Source organism: Osmia lignaria, chromosome 14 (assembly GCF_051020975.1).
Source record: "Osmia lignaria lignaria isolate PbOS001 chromosome 14, iyOsmLign1, whole genome shotgun sequence".
NCBI lineage: Eukaryota > Metazoa > Arthropoda > Insecta > Hymenoptera > Megachilidae > Osmia > Osmia lignaria.
Genome location: NC_135045.1, coordinates 4,521,078 through 4,539,504, shown reverse-complemented (window position 1 = coordinate 4,539,504; position 18,427 = coordinate 4,521,078). Strand labels below are relative to the sequence as shown.

General features: G+C 37.2%; 3 protein-coding genes and 1 long non-coding RNA gene across 11 annotated transcripts in view; 2 read left to right on the top strand and 2 right to left on the bottom strand.

Annotated features, from left to right (window-relative positions):
• Window positions 1-84: 84 nt before the first annotated feature.
• Cyp4g15 (Cytochrome P450 4g15) lies at window positions 85-3,971 on the bottom strand. Its single transcript, XM_034331178.2, has 8 exons — window positions 3,843-3,971; window positions 3,421-3,662; window positions 3,007-3,204; window positions 1,897-2,146; window positions 1,404-1,611; window positions 1,147-1,332; window positions 824-1,061; window positions 85-728 (listed from the first exon to the last, which is right to left on the bottom strand). Exons 2-8 carry the CDS (start codon window positions 3,647-3,649, stop codon window positions 364-366), a joined length of 1,674 nt encoding a protein of 557 aa, XP_034187069.1. The 5' UTR covers window positions 3,650-3,662; window positions 3,843-3,971; the 3' UTR covers window positions 85-363.
• On the top strand, window positions 2,145-3,531 carry LOC117607473 (uncharacterized). Its single transcript, XR_004582175.2, has 2 exons — window positions 2,145-2,818; window positions 2,934-3,531. It is a non-coding gene; the product is annotated as an uncharacterized LOC117607473 (long non-coding RNA).
• Window positions 3,972-6,456: 2,485 nt separating the features above from the next.
• Window positions 6,457-18,427, top strand: part of Nadsyn (NAD synthetase) — a 19,652-nt gene continuing 7,681 nt past the window's right edge. For 4 of the 8 annotated variants that reach the window (XR_013063446.1, XM_076692167.1, XM_034330450.2 and 1 more), the window contains exon 1: window positions 14,994-15,138. The gene's annotated coding sequence lies outside the window, so the exon portion shown is untranslated. The other 4 variants (XM_076692166.1, XM_076692165.1, XM_076692163.1 and 1 more) reach the window with 4 other exon arrangements.
• LOC117607149 (cytosolic carboxypeptidase 2) overlaps window positions 15,632-18,427 on the bottom strand; it is a 4,254-nt gene continuing 1,458 nt past the window's right edge. Inside the window, exons 7-15 of the mRNA XM_034330444.2 lie at window positions 18,176-18,421; window positions 17,717-18,049; window positions 17,415-17,642; window positions 17,241-17,332; window positions 16,989-17,175; window positions 16,822-16,918; window positions 16,569-16,758; window positions 16,283-16,498; window positions 15,632-16,199 (exon numbers count right to left, since the gene is read on the bottom strand). Coding sequence (XP_034186335.2) covers window positions 15,632-16,199; window positions 16,283-16,498; window positions 16,569-16,758; window positions 16,822-16,918; window positions 16,989-17,175; window positions 17,241-17,332; window positions 17,415-17,642; window positions 17,717-18,049; window positions 18,176-18,421 — 2,157 coding nt within the window. The remainder of the gene's footprint in view (window positions 16,200-16,282; window positions 16,499-16,568; window positions 16,759-16,821; window positions 16,919-16,988; window positions 17,176-17,240; window positions 17,333-17,414; window positions 17,643-17,716; window positions 18,050-18,175; window positions 18,422-18,427) is intronic.

Below are 18,427 nucleotides of genomic sequence, written 5' to 3'. Positions count from 1 at the left end.
CGGAAGTATAGCCCTCTATAGGTAGTCGTTCGTAACTTCTTAACCTTTGACTAGAAAAAGGTGGGTAATTGAATCATAAAAAAGTTGTCTATTTCGCAACACAGCGGCTGCATAATTTATTGCACAAGATAAATATTAAGGTAGGAAGTAAAATACAACTATATACGCGTTATACGACCGTCGATAATATACACAACATTTACATACAATCATAATAATATAAATCCAAAGGAGGCTTACCGCGCATGCGCAGACGACGAAGCACAGTTCGAACCGTCTGCGCAACACGCCACAAAGACCACCAATTTTATTGTTCCTTTAAATAAACATTTTTACGTAATAATTTTGTGTTTCTTTGTAATTTTAGGCGGTGGCTGCTACGGTTTTCCTTGGTTCGAGCCTGACCTTGAATCCTTCGGCCCTCTTCAGAATAATATCAGCCTGTAGCCTGAATTCGGATTCCTTCATGTCGGATCTGATGCGGAAGTTTCTGAGAATGGTGGACAGAACTATCTTCAACTTGAGCATGGCATATTTTCGGCCGACACATGATCGTGGACCAGCCGAGAATGGCACGAAAGCGTAGTAATGACGGTTGGCGGTTTTCTCTGGTAAGAAATTGTCAGGGTTGAAGGTGTCTGGGTTTGGGTAGACGTGTGGCTGTCGGTGAAGCTTGAAGGTGGCAACGACAACTGTGCAGCCAGCTGGGATGGTGTAGTCTCCCGATGCTGCAATTGTATAAATGACATCGGATATTAATTTAACAGAAGTACATACAGGTAATTTCAGTAGGATGCAAGTTTCTAAAATCTTTGATACTAACCTAATTTTACATCTGTGTTAATTTCACGGGCAATAATAGGTACAGGTGGGTACATGCGAAGCGTTTCCAGCAGACAACGTTCGAGGTACTTCATTTGCAGGGTATCCTGGAAGGTGGCGGGTCTGTCACTGTCGCCAAAGATCTCGTCGAGTTCCTGGATCACTTTTTCTTGGATGTCAGGGTGGCAGCCCATCATGGCTAGGAAGAAGCTGGATCCGGAAGCGGTGGTATCGTGTCCCTTTAGAGAAACAATACGGTTTCATTCATTTTACTTGTTCAATAAAATTGATTTGCAGCGATTTAAATAATCCCTGACATCTTACCTCAAACATAATGGTGTCTACTTGCTCCTTGACTTCCCGGTCGTTAAGAATTACACCGTTTTCTCCGGCTTCAATCAAGAGGTCGAGGAAAGCTTGTCTCTTCTTCTCACCAACGTCGTCGTCAACATCGAGATCATCCTTAAGACCGGCTGATTGACCGAATGAAACACCTTCTACGGAGGTGGTCTAAAATACACAGATGAAAGATGAATAGATCGAACGTGGAACGGTATGGATGTAGATTGACCGGATGTTACCTTGGTGTCGGATTTCTGGGAACTGGTGTCAATGAGATTACGTTTTCCACTCTTGTATTCTTCCTTCTTGCGTTGGATTACTTTCTTGGTCAGTCCATGGATAACTTCGAGTAGTTTGATCTGATCCTTACCGTACTTGGTCAGATTGAAGAGCCAGTCGGGCCTGAGCCAGAGTTTCGTGTGACGGAGATGGAGGATGTCGCACATTCTGTAAACAAGGATATTATTTGAACATTGTTACAGGGTACATTGTTTTGTTTCAGGGATTCGGCCAGACGGAGAAATATGGGAATGCCTTTGGAAGCAATTTGATGGAATCAACTTCCTCGAGTAACTAGTGGAAGAGAAGCAGCTTGATGAAAATTATTCATCCACCTTGTTACGTAACGTTGGTTATAGTTCATATACTGTAGAGCTGCATTTGAAATATTAACAAACTTTCTCTAAAGGAAGAAAGCGTTTGCGTAAGATCGAAAGAAAAACGAATACGTACTTCATCACAGCCATAGCGTATTCGAATCCACTGCGCTGGGTAGATTTGGAGACACCCATAGCTGTTTCCAGCAAGATCTCAACAGTCAATTCAGACATGTAATTATGGCAATCGAATTCCTTGTTTCCTTCCTTGCGCATCTTTTCGACAACGGCTCGGGAGTTTGCGTTGAACAGGTCGATGAAACTCTTCAATACGTTCAAGTGGAAGGTTGGGGCGATCAGTTTGCGGTGAGTACGCCATGTCTGACCTGTAATCAAATGATATCGTACAGAAAATCTCAAATAGATTCTTCAGTTCTAGCTTCTAAGAATTAGGCTTTATACAAGGACAGAGAGTTTGCTAGTGAAAACAAGCTTCTTTCGAGGAAAATCGTATCTAGAAGAAAGCTGCAGTAGGGTCATCGATTAAATAACAGTTGTTTTGCTATACATAAGAAGATAGAGAAAGAGCAGGGAATCGAAAGCATTCGCGACAAGTTTCTTTCCAGTTGCGTCTCTGCCGAGCGAAATACATTTCAGATGGAATTCATTGTCGCATAAATACTATTATTATTACAATAGACGTAAACATTTATAAATTCACGTTGGTTGTTATAAAGGACAAATAAAAAAATTAATTGGTAATGTAATGCCTCAATTTACTAATAATTACTTGACCGAATTAAATATCTTCTGTCAGCCACTGATGACTATCGTGACTGCCGATAAAAGTAGTTTTAAGTGTATACTTGGACGCTTCCTGTATTCTCGCTAATAATCGTTGGTAATTAAATTTCTTCTTAGGAAAACGACGAAGAAAGTTTACGCCAATGAATGTACGCGTGCCAACCGAAGCGGTTACACGCGAGGCAGTTACGTGTTACGTTCTGTTACGTAGGACAAGAAACGATCGGGAAAGGAAAAAAGAGGCTATCATGACAGTGAGAAAGTTACGATAACAGTGCATACGATCGTAGAACTGCATCTACTTTCTTTCACTGAGCTACCCTACGTCATTCTCCTCAGCGTGAAAATATGTTTTATTTTCTATTTCAGCTTTTATACAAATTTGGAAAAGATGTTCAGGTACTCTAAACATTTTTAAATGTAATATATTGGAAATACGTACCAGTAGAGATGAGGAGACCATTTCCAAGCCATGGTTTGAAGAACCTGTATTCGGCAGATTTGTCAATGTACACGTGACTGGAGAGGATCACCTCAACATCCCTTGGATCGATCAAGAAAACTACCAATTTAGGACCAACCCACAACCTGATGACGTCGCTGTATTCGAAGGATCTTTTGTAGATATTTTGGAAGATTGCTGTAACGAAGGAAAAGTTGAAATTAATTCGCTTCTTTTTAAGTTCTATAAAACTTTCCAATTATATATAATAAATACAAATTTCAGATACAAATAAAATACAGATACAGATAAATACAAATAAAACTACGAGTAACTAGGTAAATAATTATAGGGATCAATATGTAACACAATTCTTTAAAGTGTTAAGACCAAAATGGCTGCGATTTAACTTACTGTCTGAGCTTCCCATAAGGTCTAAGGCATTTCCAATGATGGGCAATGCTGGTGGACCTGGTAATTTTTCGCCCAGTTCAATCATATGACGTCTGGAGATTCTGAAGTAAATGTAATATAAAAGAACCGCAGGAATGAGAAGAGAGAGGAAGACGGTAGTTGCGGAGAAGCCGGTGGCCGAAGCCGCCGCAACTGATCCGGCAATTATTTCCGGTCCAGCAGTAGACATGGTTACTTTTTATCTGAAACATGAAAATTTTAATGATATTTTCTTCAATAATTATATTCCTTTGCAGAATTACGCGGTCACATTGATCACTTGACAATATCACAGCACTGTGAAGTTCAAAGGTAGAGAGATATTATCACAATGGTATCCACTAGGGTTTTTTCTAAGATGATAAAGAGAATTCGTCACCCACCTATGTACCTGTACCACTAACACGATCAGTTCTTTTCGATGAACCACCACCGAACTGGTTTACCAACTCTCGTCCGATCTCTTTTATAACCGGGCCTTTCTACGACAACCCCTACTTAAACACAGGTTCGTCACACTAATTAATAGCTGCGACATGCTTCTATTGGAATTTATAATTACTTACACTCGTGCTTCTTCATATTCATCGAATTGTGTATAATACACATTCATAGAATCATATGCTAGAGTTGTTAAGAGTTTCACTGGGTAAGTTCTATTTAAATAAATGAAACAATTTTTAATGATATCGGGGATAAATTGGATTACCTATGAAAATTCAGATCTCTATAGGGGTGACATGGTAGTTAACTTTTTTCATGATTTTGGTAATAATACTAGATTTTGTTTAATTAGAAAACAAATTCACGAGTACCAAATTTATAGAATTGTATAATATCGTGAATACATAATCAATAATGTTTTGTTCATTTTTTCTATTCGTCGAAAAATCAGAATTGTATCGAATAACGATGTATTCATTGTATTTGCGCAAAAAGGTAACAAAAATTACGTCAAGTCATCAAAGACGTCGTAGTATTTCCGCCTTGACCCATTCCCCTGTCACTTGTCAGGTGGTACCATCATTTGCAAACAATACTTTTTCGTATTTTGCGTTCTCTTATGTGAAAATTATTCAACTTTTACCTCGTAATTTGTCCCAGACTCTTACGCGTTCGTATGACATTTCATGAAACTTATTTAAAATAGTTAGTTAAGTTAAAGTTAAAAAAGTTCCACCGTGACAATGAACTTTTTCCACACTAAATTAAAACGAATCGTTTCTCTTCCTATAAGAAAGCTGTTCCTCAATGAATTATTGCTTTTGTTTACGTAACAAGAATTGTTTCTAATTTTTAATTCATTTTCTATTACTTACCTTTGCTAGATAAGTTTTGTATATTTGTTCTTTGGTGTAGTTAAAAAAAAAATTGTACAACGTAGTTGTTGAGAGGTATTTTTGGAAGTTTTATGAAATAATTATGCAATATTTTATTACGATTTATGAGGTTGTTAAATTTTCGGAAGTGATGCAGCTCACGTAAGAATACCCTTGAACAAAACGATTCATATTTCCGCGAACAACGTTCCTTGGGAATGAAGAACTTTATGTGCATTTATGCTTACAATAGCCGGATATCCAGGTTGATGCTCGATGACCCGACTTCATGACTCAATGACACGTGAAAACACGTTTTGCTAAAACGAAACTAACAATAAGTGTGCTTACCACGTATCATTTACAGGTGTACTTCGGCTATACAATAAATATTTTCAATTTATTTTAAATCTTTTGAATATCAACTTTATTCAGAAATAGGCTACAACGAATTACATAGTAAGAAAAATTGCTTGTTACATTGACAATTTCAATTTACAAAACATAAAGTTCTGGAATGTATATAAGGTGATAATATAGATTATAAAAATTACAAAACGTTAACTTAACTTATAATATATAATTGCTTACAGTAAATACAGTTATTACTCAATACATCAATATTATACGTTAAACTAGCAACATTTTACGGCAGATTAAACAAGAGATTTGTTTTCCTGAAAAAAACATTATAAAGAAAGGAATTTCAAATTTTCATTTAGACTCAATAATTTACCTGTGCATACATATTACAAATTTGATTCCCCAAGTCATTTTCGCAGGCATCTTTAAACCAGCTTTATGTAAGAACAGAATATACTTTCTTTTTATTGACTCTCTCTCTTTTATTCAATAAAAAATTATTCAAATAATTGTTTGACAAATTTCTATTTTAAAAAGACCGCCATAAAATAAATATTTCAAAAATCGACCTCAGCGTTATTTACACAAAAACAAGACGGAACAATTATTAGAATAATTATTTGATAAACTTATATTTTGAAAAGACCGCCTAGAATTAAGTATTTTTAAAGTTCGATCACTGCGCCATCTATACAAAAGCGGCGGAAACTACTCAATAAATTATCGACTGAACTCCCGACAGTCGATAACCGACCCTTCGGCAGTCGGTAAGTTAACGAATAGTTTGCGCCGTTTTTATATAGATAGCGCAATGGCCGATGGCATGGGGTGTTAGGGACGCCGAGGCACCAGTGACACTCTGCATATCGACGTTATGGCATCCGGGGTATCGAGGACCCGATTGCATCAATGGTGCTCTCTACACACCGATTTGATATCATCGTGGGGCGTCAGGGACCCCGCAACACTTTGCGCTTTATATATATTTACTGTATTTGTGTTCTTAGCTTATTGAATAAACTCATTAGAAGCATGAATGTGTTAATTCTATTACATCTGTGTGCCTCGCCTATTATTTTATCCTTTTATTTATTGATTGTGAGTCTATTTTTAACGTTTTGTAACTCCTTTTGTAATTAGCAATTTTATTTCAGTTATGTAGTGAGTCGAAACTTTTTAATAATTTATTATAATAAACAGATTTTGTAATAGCTGATAACTGTAATTGATTGGAAATCGTATGTGATTTACAAATATATCATTTTCATTGTTTGTGAGTGAATAATTCCTAAATTATTTACAAGTTTGTTTTATAATAAATAATTATAGTGTGCACGCGCTACAGATCCGGTCGCACCCATCACTACCTCGAACAAGTGAGTTTCACGATTTGTTCGTTTTTAGGTCTTATATTTCGCTAGATCCAGTCGTACCCATCACTAGTCCGAACAACTGAGTTTCATGATTTGTTCGTTTTTAGGTCTTATATTTCGCTAAATCCAGTTGTACCCATCACTAGTCCGAACAAGTGAGTTTCACGATTTGTTCGTTTTTAGGTCTTATATTTCGCTATTTGGTCTGGGGTCCCTGACACCCCGGTGGATAGTATCGGTATGCAGCGTCACCCGTACCTCGGGGTCTCAGATACCCCGAATGCCGTAGTGTCGGTAAGTAAGAAGTGTTATTGGATCTTCGGGGTCCCTGGCACCCCGGATGCCAAAATGTCGGTATCCAAATAGTGTCACCGGTGCTTCGGGGTTCCTGATACCCCGTGACGATAAGTCGGTATGCAGAGACAGTTACCGGTGCTTCGGGGTCCCTGGCACCCCGGATGCCAAAATGTCGGTATGCAAACAGTGTAACTGGTGCTTCGGGGTTCCTGACACCCCGTGATGATATGTCGGTATGGAGAGATAATTACTGGTGCTTCGGGGTCCCTGGCACCCCGGATGCTGTATTATTGGTATGCAAATATAGTCACTGGCGTATCGGGGTCCTTAGTACCCCAACATGATATCAGATCGGCGCACAGAGATCATTGCTAGCGCAGCGGGGTCCTTAACACCCCACCCCGGGATGAAATCAGGTCCGTATGAAGAGGGCACAGCCAGTATAATTTTTTTCAGGAGTTTATGTAATTTACTTCATTTATTTTTTTTTGCTTATTAAATAAGCTCATCAAAGGGGAATAACATTTATGATTATACCCCTCTTCTGGGTCTCAGCCGTGGACCTCATTTATTTTACATTTTCCAGTTATATATATAATTTTATCCCTCATTATAGGCCAATGCTATCTCAGTATCCCTTACATCTCTGCATTACTTCCATCCCAGCATTCCTTACATCCCTGCATTCTTTTCATCCCTACATTCTTTTCATCCCTTAAATCCCTATATTCTTATCATCCCTAAGTTCTTTCCATTCCTACATTCTTTTCATCCCTACACTCTTTTCATCCCTACTTTCTTTGCATCCCTACATTCCTTTCATCCCTACATTCCTTACATCCCTACATTCCTTACATCTCTGCATCCCTTATAATAGATATATTATAAAGACTGCTTCGAGTAAAGGTAAGTAAAGGTAAGTTTTTGCCGCTAGGGGACGCTATTTTTTCGAGAATTTCGCAAAAAAATTTCGAAAAAAGCAGCGCCCCCTAGTGGCAAAAATGTTAACTATAATTTCGATGTCGAATCAGCGCCCTCTGGGGGCGAAAAAAGGAACTAAAGCATGCTCAATTTCTGGCCCCCTGGCGGCAAAAATGTGAACTAAAATTTCGATGTCGCGTCAGCGCCCTCTGGGGGCGAAAAAAGGAACTAAAGCAGGCTCAATTTCTCGCACCCTGGTGGCAAAAATGCGAACTAAAATTTCGATGTCGCGTCAGCGCCCTCTGGTGGCAAAAAAAGGAACTAAATCATGCTCAATTTCTGGCCCTCTGGCGGCAAAAATGTGAACTAAAATTTCAATATCGAATCAGCTCCCCCTGGTGGCGAAAAAAGGAACTAAATTTGTATAAAATTGCAGTCCTTATAGCCGCAAAAATTTCAACTCAATTTCAGGGAGGTACTGCGATGTATGGAATGCAGGAATATAAGTGGTACAAGGATGTAAAGGATACAGGAATGTAAGGGATGCAGGGATGTAAGGGATAAAGATATGTAAGGAATATCGGGATATAAGGGATGAAGCGATGTAGGGAATGTAGGGACGAAAAGAATGCAGGGATGTAAGGTATGAAGAGATGTAAGGAATGTCGGGATGTAAGGGATAAAGATATGTAAGGAATATAGGGATATAAGGGATGAAGCGATGTAGGGAATGTAGGGACGAAAAGAATGCAGGGATGTAAGGGATGAAGAGATGTAAGGAATGTCGGGATGTAAGGGATAAAGATATGTAAGGAATGGAGGGATGAAAAGAATGCAGGGATGTAAGGGATGAAGAGATGTAAGGAATGTCGGGATGTAAGGGATAAAAATATGTAAGGAATATAGGGATATAAGGGATGAAGCGATGTAAGGAATGTAGGGATGAAAAGAATGCAGAGATGTAAGGAATATTGGGATATAAGGGATGAAGCGATGTAGGGAATGTAGGGATGAAAAGAATGCAGAAATGTAAGGGCTGCAGAGATGTTAGGAATACTGAGATGTAAGGGTTGCTGGGATGTAAGGACCTCTGGGGAGGGCGGCGGTGGAGTGTCAGATTTCTATTGACTATAACCCCACGGTGACCGACACTGGCGCTAATCAAGTGGTCATCATTCAACGAACGTCTTGAAGTTAACGCAAATAACGTTTACTTTGAAGTTTTAACAAAAATTTGATGTTCTATCGATACTGTGGTACTATATATCTCGCAGCCAATTCGCTCGTATTATTTGTTGCATAATTAATAAATGTACCATAGAAATAATGATACAGATATTAATTATTCATCAAATAATAACGATTGCCCAGGTCTCACCACGAGGAGGTTGCTGCGGTTTGGAGACCCGTCCTACCTCATCCCATCCACCCTCCATTTATGCAAATTTTTACTTTCATTCAATAATGAATTCCTCTCGAAAATTGTTAGAAGATAAATATTTGTTAGTCAACGTAGCGAATTTCTATCAAATGAACTGAAGCAGAAATGATGTGTTCTGTGGACAAGGGCGAGATCTGGCGCCTGACCAGAGTCATGGATAAAGAAACGACCTTTCCAATGTACAACGTCTCTGCTTGAAATATCTTCGCCAGAGGTGATTTCTTTCTACCATTGCGAATCAAACAACTTCGTTCTTTCTAGATTCCATATTTTGTGATTTTCTTTTTATTTTATTTTTAACCGACTTCGAAAAGAAAGAGGTAATTAGTCATTTGTAATTAGTCTGAAATCATACAAGTTCCTTTGTTAGGAACTATAAAATTACTGTAGTTGAACTTTCTATATGGTAATATTGCAATCCCGAAAATACTTTTTTGAATTTAAACTATTGTTTCCCAATTAAAAAATATATAAATCTTTTTATTGTAGCTCTTAGCTTGATATCGCTTTCTAAACGTTGTCTTTAGAAAACGATATCAATTACCAGGTCACACCACGTGGAGGTGGCTACATTAGTGACCCACCTAAAACAATAAAATTCTCAAAAAGAGATAACATTAAATACCAATTTAAACGATAAAATGTTGAAACAGAAAATTTAATTAACATCATAATTTCAGCAATAATTGAGAAAATAACAATTGAACAACAAAATGCTGTAATAGAAAAGATGATTATTATATACATGAGGAGAATAATTTCCTGAAATAAAATAGTGACCTCCCTAAAATCATAAAACCCCCCAAAACAAACAACATAAAACTTTCAACAATAAAATGCTGAAATAGAAAATATAATTAACATCATAATTTCAGCAATAATTGAGAAAAGAACAATTGAACAACAAAATGCTGTAATAGAAAAGATGATTATTATATACATGAGGAGAATAATTTCCTGAAATAAAATAGTGACCTCCCTAAAATCATAAAATCCCCCAAAACAAACAACATAAACCTTTCAACAATAAAATGCTGAAATAAAAAATATAATTAACATCATCATTTCAGTAACAATCACAAAATAACAATTCAACAATAAAATGCTGAAATAGAAAATATAATTAACATCATAATTTCGATTACAATTGAAATGAAAAATGCAGAGAACAGAAAATATAATTACCATTACAATCTCAGAGATATTTGATAAAATGAGAACTCACCCAGACTATGTTTTAAATAAATTGAACCTATTTAAAATGAGAACATGAAATATAATTGATGTGCAAATCAATAAGAAAAGAATAATTTATTTCAATAAAGTAATAAAGAAAAAGGAAATAGGGGAAATAAAAACGCGAGTTGACCATTCAACGAGCTGGCTGTTGAACTCGTAAAATTTCGAATTTAATATGTTCTCAACGATATGTGCAAAAGGATCATACAAAAAAAAAACTAAAAAATGAAAAAACAAATTAGCGAGCATAGTGACAGAATGACTGTCCATCCGAAGATGGAAAGCCATTAGTAGTTCCCCTCTTCTGGGCAAATTTTGCCGGGGCTTTTCAGCATATAGCCTCTTCTTTCTTCGGCAATAGCCTCACAAAAGTCACTCGCGAAAATTTTACGTTTGCTCAGACATTTGTAAAAACGTAACACGTAAACGAGCAACGATCCCTTGAATCGCTACTCGCATACCTGCACAATTTTTGCAAATGTCCAAGCAGAAAACACTTTTTAATTTCACTTCACTGCACTTTCACTTTAATACTTCATTTTTGTAATCGGGTCTAGTACCACGACTACGACTTACAAACTAATAAGGCTTGGCCTTGAAAAAATCAAGAGAGAATGCTAAATTAATTAATTGATAAATTAATTAAATTGCATTTTCATCTTTTCTCTTGATTTTTGGTTTCCCAACCCCAGATACAAGCTTCTCACGTATTAGAGGAGAATACGAACAGAAACATGAAAGCTTGCTCTGGCCCTGCCTACTTATAAACTAAACTCAATCACACCAGAAGTAAACTACCTGCCTGCCTATCGCTATATTTAAAAAAGGGCAAAAATCATTCTCACAAAAATTCACTCCACGGTTCTCATACAACCACCCGGGTGCAAAAATGCCTACACCTAGGGAGAACGTCCCGGGACGCCTCCGACACCCGAGTTCAATTCAACTTTCACACTCTAATAAAATCATACCTTTTTGCTGAAATCGACTGACAAATAATAGTGAACATTATGTTAAAGTAATACATCTTATTTTCGTATTTTATTGAATTATCTAATGTAAAAATTTTGCAATTTATTCTTGATAAGTATTTTGTAATGTTATAGTAAGTTAAGATTGTTAATAAACGATACAAATCCCACATCCTAACCACACACACACATGTGGAACTTCTATCGTGGTTCACTATTGGTACACTACTTTTGTCAGTCGCCAAAATGTACACTTAAAACTAAACCTTGTCCACCGCCCTCCACCCACGCGAGTACATCTAAGTACCCGAATGAGCTTTGGGCATAAAAATGAACAAGGCCAAAGGTATTTTCACCTACCAGTTTTCTTCATGTGTGCTGAAATGCCTAAGCTAAAACGTATGATTAGCAAAAACTAAAGATGATATTCTCACTTTATTAAAAATAAGAATATCGGCGAAATTTCAGGGCTCCGATTTAGTATATGGGCTGGCCCCCCCAGGGGGTTTTATTTTTAATAAAAGTGACTCGACTTTGCAAATATAAAGCTTGAAGAACAAATACAGAAAAGCAAAATTGAGCAACTATGACAAAACATGGTGCACTGCTAATATCAGTTGGCAACGGAGGTTCTTAGGCCCCCTGGACTTGCGCCCGACGCTACATACCACCCACCCCGCCTGGACGTCGTAACGCCAGGACGGGATGCACCCCTTCGCTAAGAGCGCTACCCGCCCGTCCAACACGTTGCATCCAACGGTGTCAGATTGACGGACGCCCATAGTATAGACAAAAGGACTACAGTTTAGAATATGGTAACACATTTTCATATGTTCCGTATTCTAAAGCTGCGCCTGCAAAGGCCTAGTAATGCATGGGTTTATCTCCCATGAGATGGTGTTTCACGGTCTTATGCCGCGGAATCCTTGTAACTAATTTTATCAATTAAAAACCAAAAGGATTCCCACCGAATACTAGTCAGTGTATAGTCATATTTACTTTCGCGCCGGAAATTTTTCGCAACACTACTTAAACTTGAAAATTCTAACGGGGTAATATTTAATCTCGTATTGAAAATTTTTCGCAACACTACTTAATCTTAAAAATCCGAACGGGATAATATTTACTCTCGCGTTGAAAATTTTTCGCAACACTACTTAAACTTGAAAATCCTAACGGGGTAATATTTCACTACACAACGGTATGCGGGTGGATAAATGATTGTGTGATAGAGTTCGTGAGGCTGAAGTGTGAATAATGAGTATTTAGGGTCGAGAACCGTGAACGTGACAGAATAAATTTCAAGTACGAAAGGGGAACTTTATACAATGCTTGAAGAGCAAATACCGACCCCCCTGGGGGCCAGCCCATATATGTACTAAACTGATGCCAATTTCATGAGTAAAATTGGAAAAACGTTTCAATTTCAAGAGAGATTTCGTTATCAAAGTAAGTAGTTATAATAATTAATGGTATTCATGCTTATTACTTTGATATTGAAATCCGCTCATCGCGAAATAAATTCTTGTACATATAAAAAAGAAAGTGTATTGTGAAGTCGGAGGGTCATCCGAATTCTCTACATTTTTAAACTCGAAATCTATATATGTAAATATGTACAAGAAAACCCTATCCTGAGCTAAGGCATAAAATACACAAAAAAGCAATTTGCACGATTATCATTGTATAAAATGATACAGTGATATCCGTGGGTCACTATGCTCGCTCAAAAAATAAAAATTACAACCAATTCCCGTCGCTACGGACCATTCGTCCTACGACATGATGGGAACCGGAGAAACTTTAAAGCATGCGACTCACCGATCGTTGACTTGCACCACTGCACTCGCCACGCATCTTATTGTTAGATTGACCCATAGCTTGTCTGTTGGCTCGTCAAAGAAACGGTATCCCCACTGGCCAAAGCACTCATCTGAAAGCATAAAAATCACGATTCTTGAACGATATATGTTTTCTCTCAATTTGTTGTAGTTAATATGCTAATACATAGGATAATTCAAAAATATGCATGCAAAACTATATGGGATTAACTACACCATAAAACACGGTAAGACACATGCAAATACATCCCAAAACACTCGAAGATCAAAACTATAGAACACTATAAAATATTTGCAAAATTATAGTAAAACACATAGGGTACCAATCCATAAAACCTACTAATAAATCCGTATAAATATGCCAAAACACATAGGGTACTACTCCATAAAACCCACTAATAAATCCGTATAAATATGCCAAAACACATAGGGTACCAATCCATAAAACCCACTAATAAATCCGTAAATATATGCCAAAGCATATAGAAAACCACACCATAAAACACAATAAAGCACATGCAGGTACATGGGGTACCACACCACACAGCACACTAATGCACTTGTATAAAAATGTCAAAACACATGGGTGACCACACCATAAAACGCGCTAATATATCCGTATAAATATTCCAAAACACTATGGGAAACACTATAGGAAACACCATAGCCACACACAGTAACACTTGTGGTAACACACTGATAAATCCATGCACGAATATCCATAATGTCAACCCGTACCGGTATATGTTTGACAGCTCGATCCGTATCCTTCGGCGGTCGCGATAAGACTGATTAGATTTGACCTTCCTCCAGGTCGCGCTTGTACCGGCGCTGCGCGCGCAATCAAACGTGACGTTCCGCTTCACCGGTTCCGCGTTCTATCTGATATTTGTTAATATTTGTTTAATTATTATTTTATATTTTACAATTGTTTATTAATCAAATTATTGTTAAATCTGTTGAAATTTATTATTTTTATAACTTTTATACACGGATATCCAGTAAATTTGTTTGAATTATTTAATTTTTATACAATATTAAGAAGTGATTATTGTGTTTTAATATAAATTTGATTTTTATCAAATAGTTATTGAACGTTATACAATAATAACAGTTACAAATACTCTTCGATTCTTTAACTAATTTATTGCTTTTCTAAAATGATTTACTTTCCAAAGTAATTGAAGTTAAATTTGTTAAACAATTATTTTAATGATTTGTAGGTCTTGTAGTGACATTACCGGCAAAAAATGGGCCTATCTACGAATAATTTATGAACTTTTATAATTGATTCATAATCTACATACTTATAGCGAGTGTCTAATATAGGTTTTGTAAGAATCCAGTCACTAATTAATTAATTATGAACCCTTATAGGGGAGACGGCTGGAACCTATAAGAATGACCACTCTAAAAATTGCTAATAATTAATTAATTACTTTCAGGGGGCAGATAAAACGTATACTAGAAGAAAGCTGCGGTGCTATTCTTTATTCTTTAATAATAATGATGGACTTTGAAAAAAAATAGAATCAAAGGGAGTGAAAATTGGTTCTTTTCAGATGTCAGTTTGAGATGCGGTAAAAGAGTAACTGGTAAAACAGGCACGATTATTATACTGGCTGTGCTCTTTCCATTCTGGGGGTGTCTGAAACCCCTGAAATCAAGACCCCTCGAAAACAAAGGCATGTCCAGTCTTCTACATCTGTAGTCACTGAGCATGTCGAATGTTGGATGTTGGATCTGTAATCTGTAGTCACTGGGTAAAGTCTGGAAGGCTGAGTTATATTTTAAGATTATATCATTCAAAATTCGTGAAAATATCGTGAACAGTGATTCGTGAAAAGGGCTTTATCATCATTCATATAAATCACCTTTAAAAACGAATTACCATTCATGTCATAATGTATCAGAGTATGTTCCATCAAATTAAGTATTTAAGAAACATATTGTTCTAAAAAGTTTACCCGCGAGCAAAGTATGCTATCAGTATTTATCTTTGGTAATTGATACGAAGTGAAAGTGACGAGTTATGCTATCAAACATTAAAAGTGTTGAGAAATAATTTGCGAGGTTATGTTTTGATTGAATTTATTATTTGTCAATATCTGGTGAAAAGCACGTGGAGGAAACGCTATAGCTGTCGCGCATGTCACTCAAAGCACGGTTGATTTACCTAAACACAAAAAATACAAACTTTTCTCTTTCTTTTATTTGAATTAAGGAAAAATCGTAATTACGTTGGTAAATTATTTCTTAGTTGATTAGTACGCGCCCCGTTATATCTTTGTTATGTAACAAAATTGCAGTCCTTAATTCAACGAGATATAGTACAGTTGCGTTTAAAAACACTATCCCTAATGAACATATTTTGAATACAAATATTATACAAATTGCCAATTGGGCTTTATATGGACACATTTTTTTTAATTTTTTTCACTTGTTTCTTTTTCTTTTGCTTTTTTTTCGAGATTCTTTGCCTACGAGAGTCATTGGAGTCGTCAGAAGAAGAAGTGTCACATAAAGGAACGATTAATGGTTGCAATTGTACTTGACCTCGAGTATGTGACTTTATCTGAGACTTAGTAACATTCGAAGTTTTTCCACCGTTCGAAATTGAACAGGGAGCAGGATTTTTTCGATGCTTTCTTCTCGTATCGATCTTGTGCTGTCGTGTTTGCGTTTTAGATGGGATTTCCAGGGTGACTAATTTCAAGGAATCAGTTTTAATTGTTAAAAAAGATGTTTTTCTACGATTGGTTTCTTCAACTTTAGAATTCAAATTCACTATCTTCTGCCATTTTTGACGAGATTTTTTCTTTCTTGATTTCCGGTCACTGTTAGGACGTTGCTGCTCAACTTCCGGACTAGTGTCGCTTAATGCTATCTCTTCTCGTTTACATTTACCCTCTGCATTTTTAGTATCGTCGTCTATAGTAATGTATTCTAGGGACTGCAATTTTTTCCTGCAAGATCTGAAACAAAAAATGTAACAAATTAATAGAGAAATTATAATTATAATTTATATTATAAAAAATTATAACTATAATTTGCAGACTTAAGTAACACGTCGTTGTTGATTTTATCTCGTGTCGACGCCATATTGGAAACTCCCCAACTCAATGGTGCCTTTGCAAATGAATGATCGATCCTTTTTTCAATATTTTCTGCGACGTTCAATGGAACTCCCATCCATATTTGTTGTCGTAGCGAGCTGAGCTTAATTTGTATGTCTTGATTGTTAAATTGCACAGGCGTCTGATGTCTAAACGCTCTGTACCAATGAATCAAAAACGTTTACAGAAACATTTAAAATAGGAATTGAATGTTTAACTGAAATGTACCTGATTAAGTGAAGACAATGCGACCGTTTATTGGTTTTTGATTCTTTCTTGTTCACACATAAATTCTCGTCCAACGAAACACTTCTGGGTCTTACTATTTCCGGTAGGCTCAAACTATCGGTAACCCTTTCCTTCTCGTTGCTTTCTGTTTCTCTGTTTTTGTAATCTTCACGAATTCTTGCTGAATAATCTAAACAACGAGCAGCATAAATGTTTGACTTAACTGATCTTCAAGACATTTATAGAATGTTACCTTCTGTTCTCGTTACACCTTCATCCGCTGAGTCCGTTAAGTCACACAAATCACTACCTGGATCCGTGGTAGGTAGATCCATGACTGCTCTTCCGGCCTAATCATCAATTCAGTGTCGTTAGGACTTCAGATTATAATATTCATAGTATTGGAACCAGGGTTTTTACCAGCATCCTTTTGCGTCGAAGATAACTTTTAGTATTGATTCCTTTTTTATTCCTTCTTTTCGCCATCTCGAAGGTTCGTAGTGGCAAGAATGTGGGAGTCGGTGGTGGTGTGTTGCAGCTCCAGGATCCTTCAATGAAGGTTTCCTCTTTTTCTGAGACCGAACTGTCCGACGTGTCTCCTTCATCGCTATGGATCGTGAACAATTATAAGCGAGAACTTTATCGCAACAGTTTGAGAGACTACTAGTGTACCTAGAATAATCGGTTAAGTCGATGTTCGTTGGTTCCTCGGCGCTAGATCCCTCCTTCATCAACCTAACAATTATTTTGCTTCGAAGTTTCTCCTTTTTCAAAAGAATCAGATATTAGAATCAGATATACATATAAGAAAACTTGATGATATTAAGAAAAAGTTTTGTCGATTACCTTAACAGGATCTGGGTCAAAGAAATCCAGCAGTGTTTCACAGAAAACTCTACCAATTTGTTCGTAATCTTGGGTACAAAAATGAGTACCAGATCTCGATCCAATCTGTGATCCCCCCATAGAGGCCTCCATAGTATAACTGTACTGAACTCCCATGGACCACATGACCATCCTTCCTGTACCTTCTTTCCCCTTTTCCATATGAAACTTGCAATTTTCAAAAGAGAACTGCAAACGAATTCTTAATTGTATACAATCACATTGATGCCTGTGAGAAGAGATATTGTTCAACTTGCGTCCACCTTGTCGGCAGCGTTCTTATGAAGCATCAGAGGGAAAACCTGCTCGGAGAGCCTCGTTTGCGAATTGGTCCTTTTGCTCTGGCAACCATAAACGAATATATTATGCTTTCTCGAGTGAGCGTGTAAATCGCAGTATATGGCTACCCCACATTCCTCGAGTAGTCTTCGAATCATTAATTTCGTATGCCAGACCGAAGGATAGCTCTCTCTCATCACTGTTCTGTATTGTCTGTTAAGGTCCTTTCCTGATAACGAGCACCGATTGTTGCCTACGATTACGCCGTCTGGGTTCAACATTGGCACCAGCTTGAACACGAATTTCTCTCGGAGCACCTACACGATCGAAAAATATTCTTATAAATGATAGGAACGCAACTTGCCCACGTTTGGAATAAGAAGTTGTAGGCGTTTAGTGGAGGAGGAGAAGATTTCTACTCTGTCCTACAGAGTTCCGTTTACTTTTGCTTGATCCGATTCCCCAGTTAAGAAGTCAATGATTCCTTTCATCGTCCAACTGGACGGTGTTTCACCCGGGTGAACTCTTGCGGTGATCACAATACCTCTTTTCCTTCGCATCTCTTCATCGTAAGTAGGGGCAGTGATTGTTAAATAGTAGACTCCGTTTCCAGCTATCGTCCGACATAGCAGTCGCAGTTTTGTGAATCTTGTTTTCACTGGATCAGCGACAAGTTTGGCGAGGTACTCCTGACA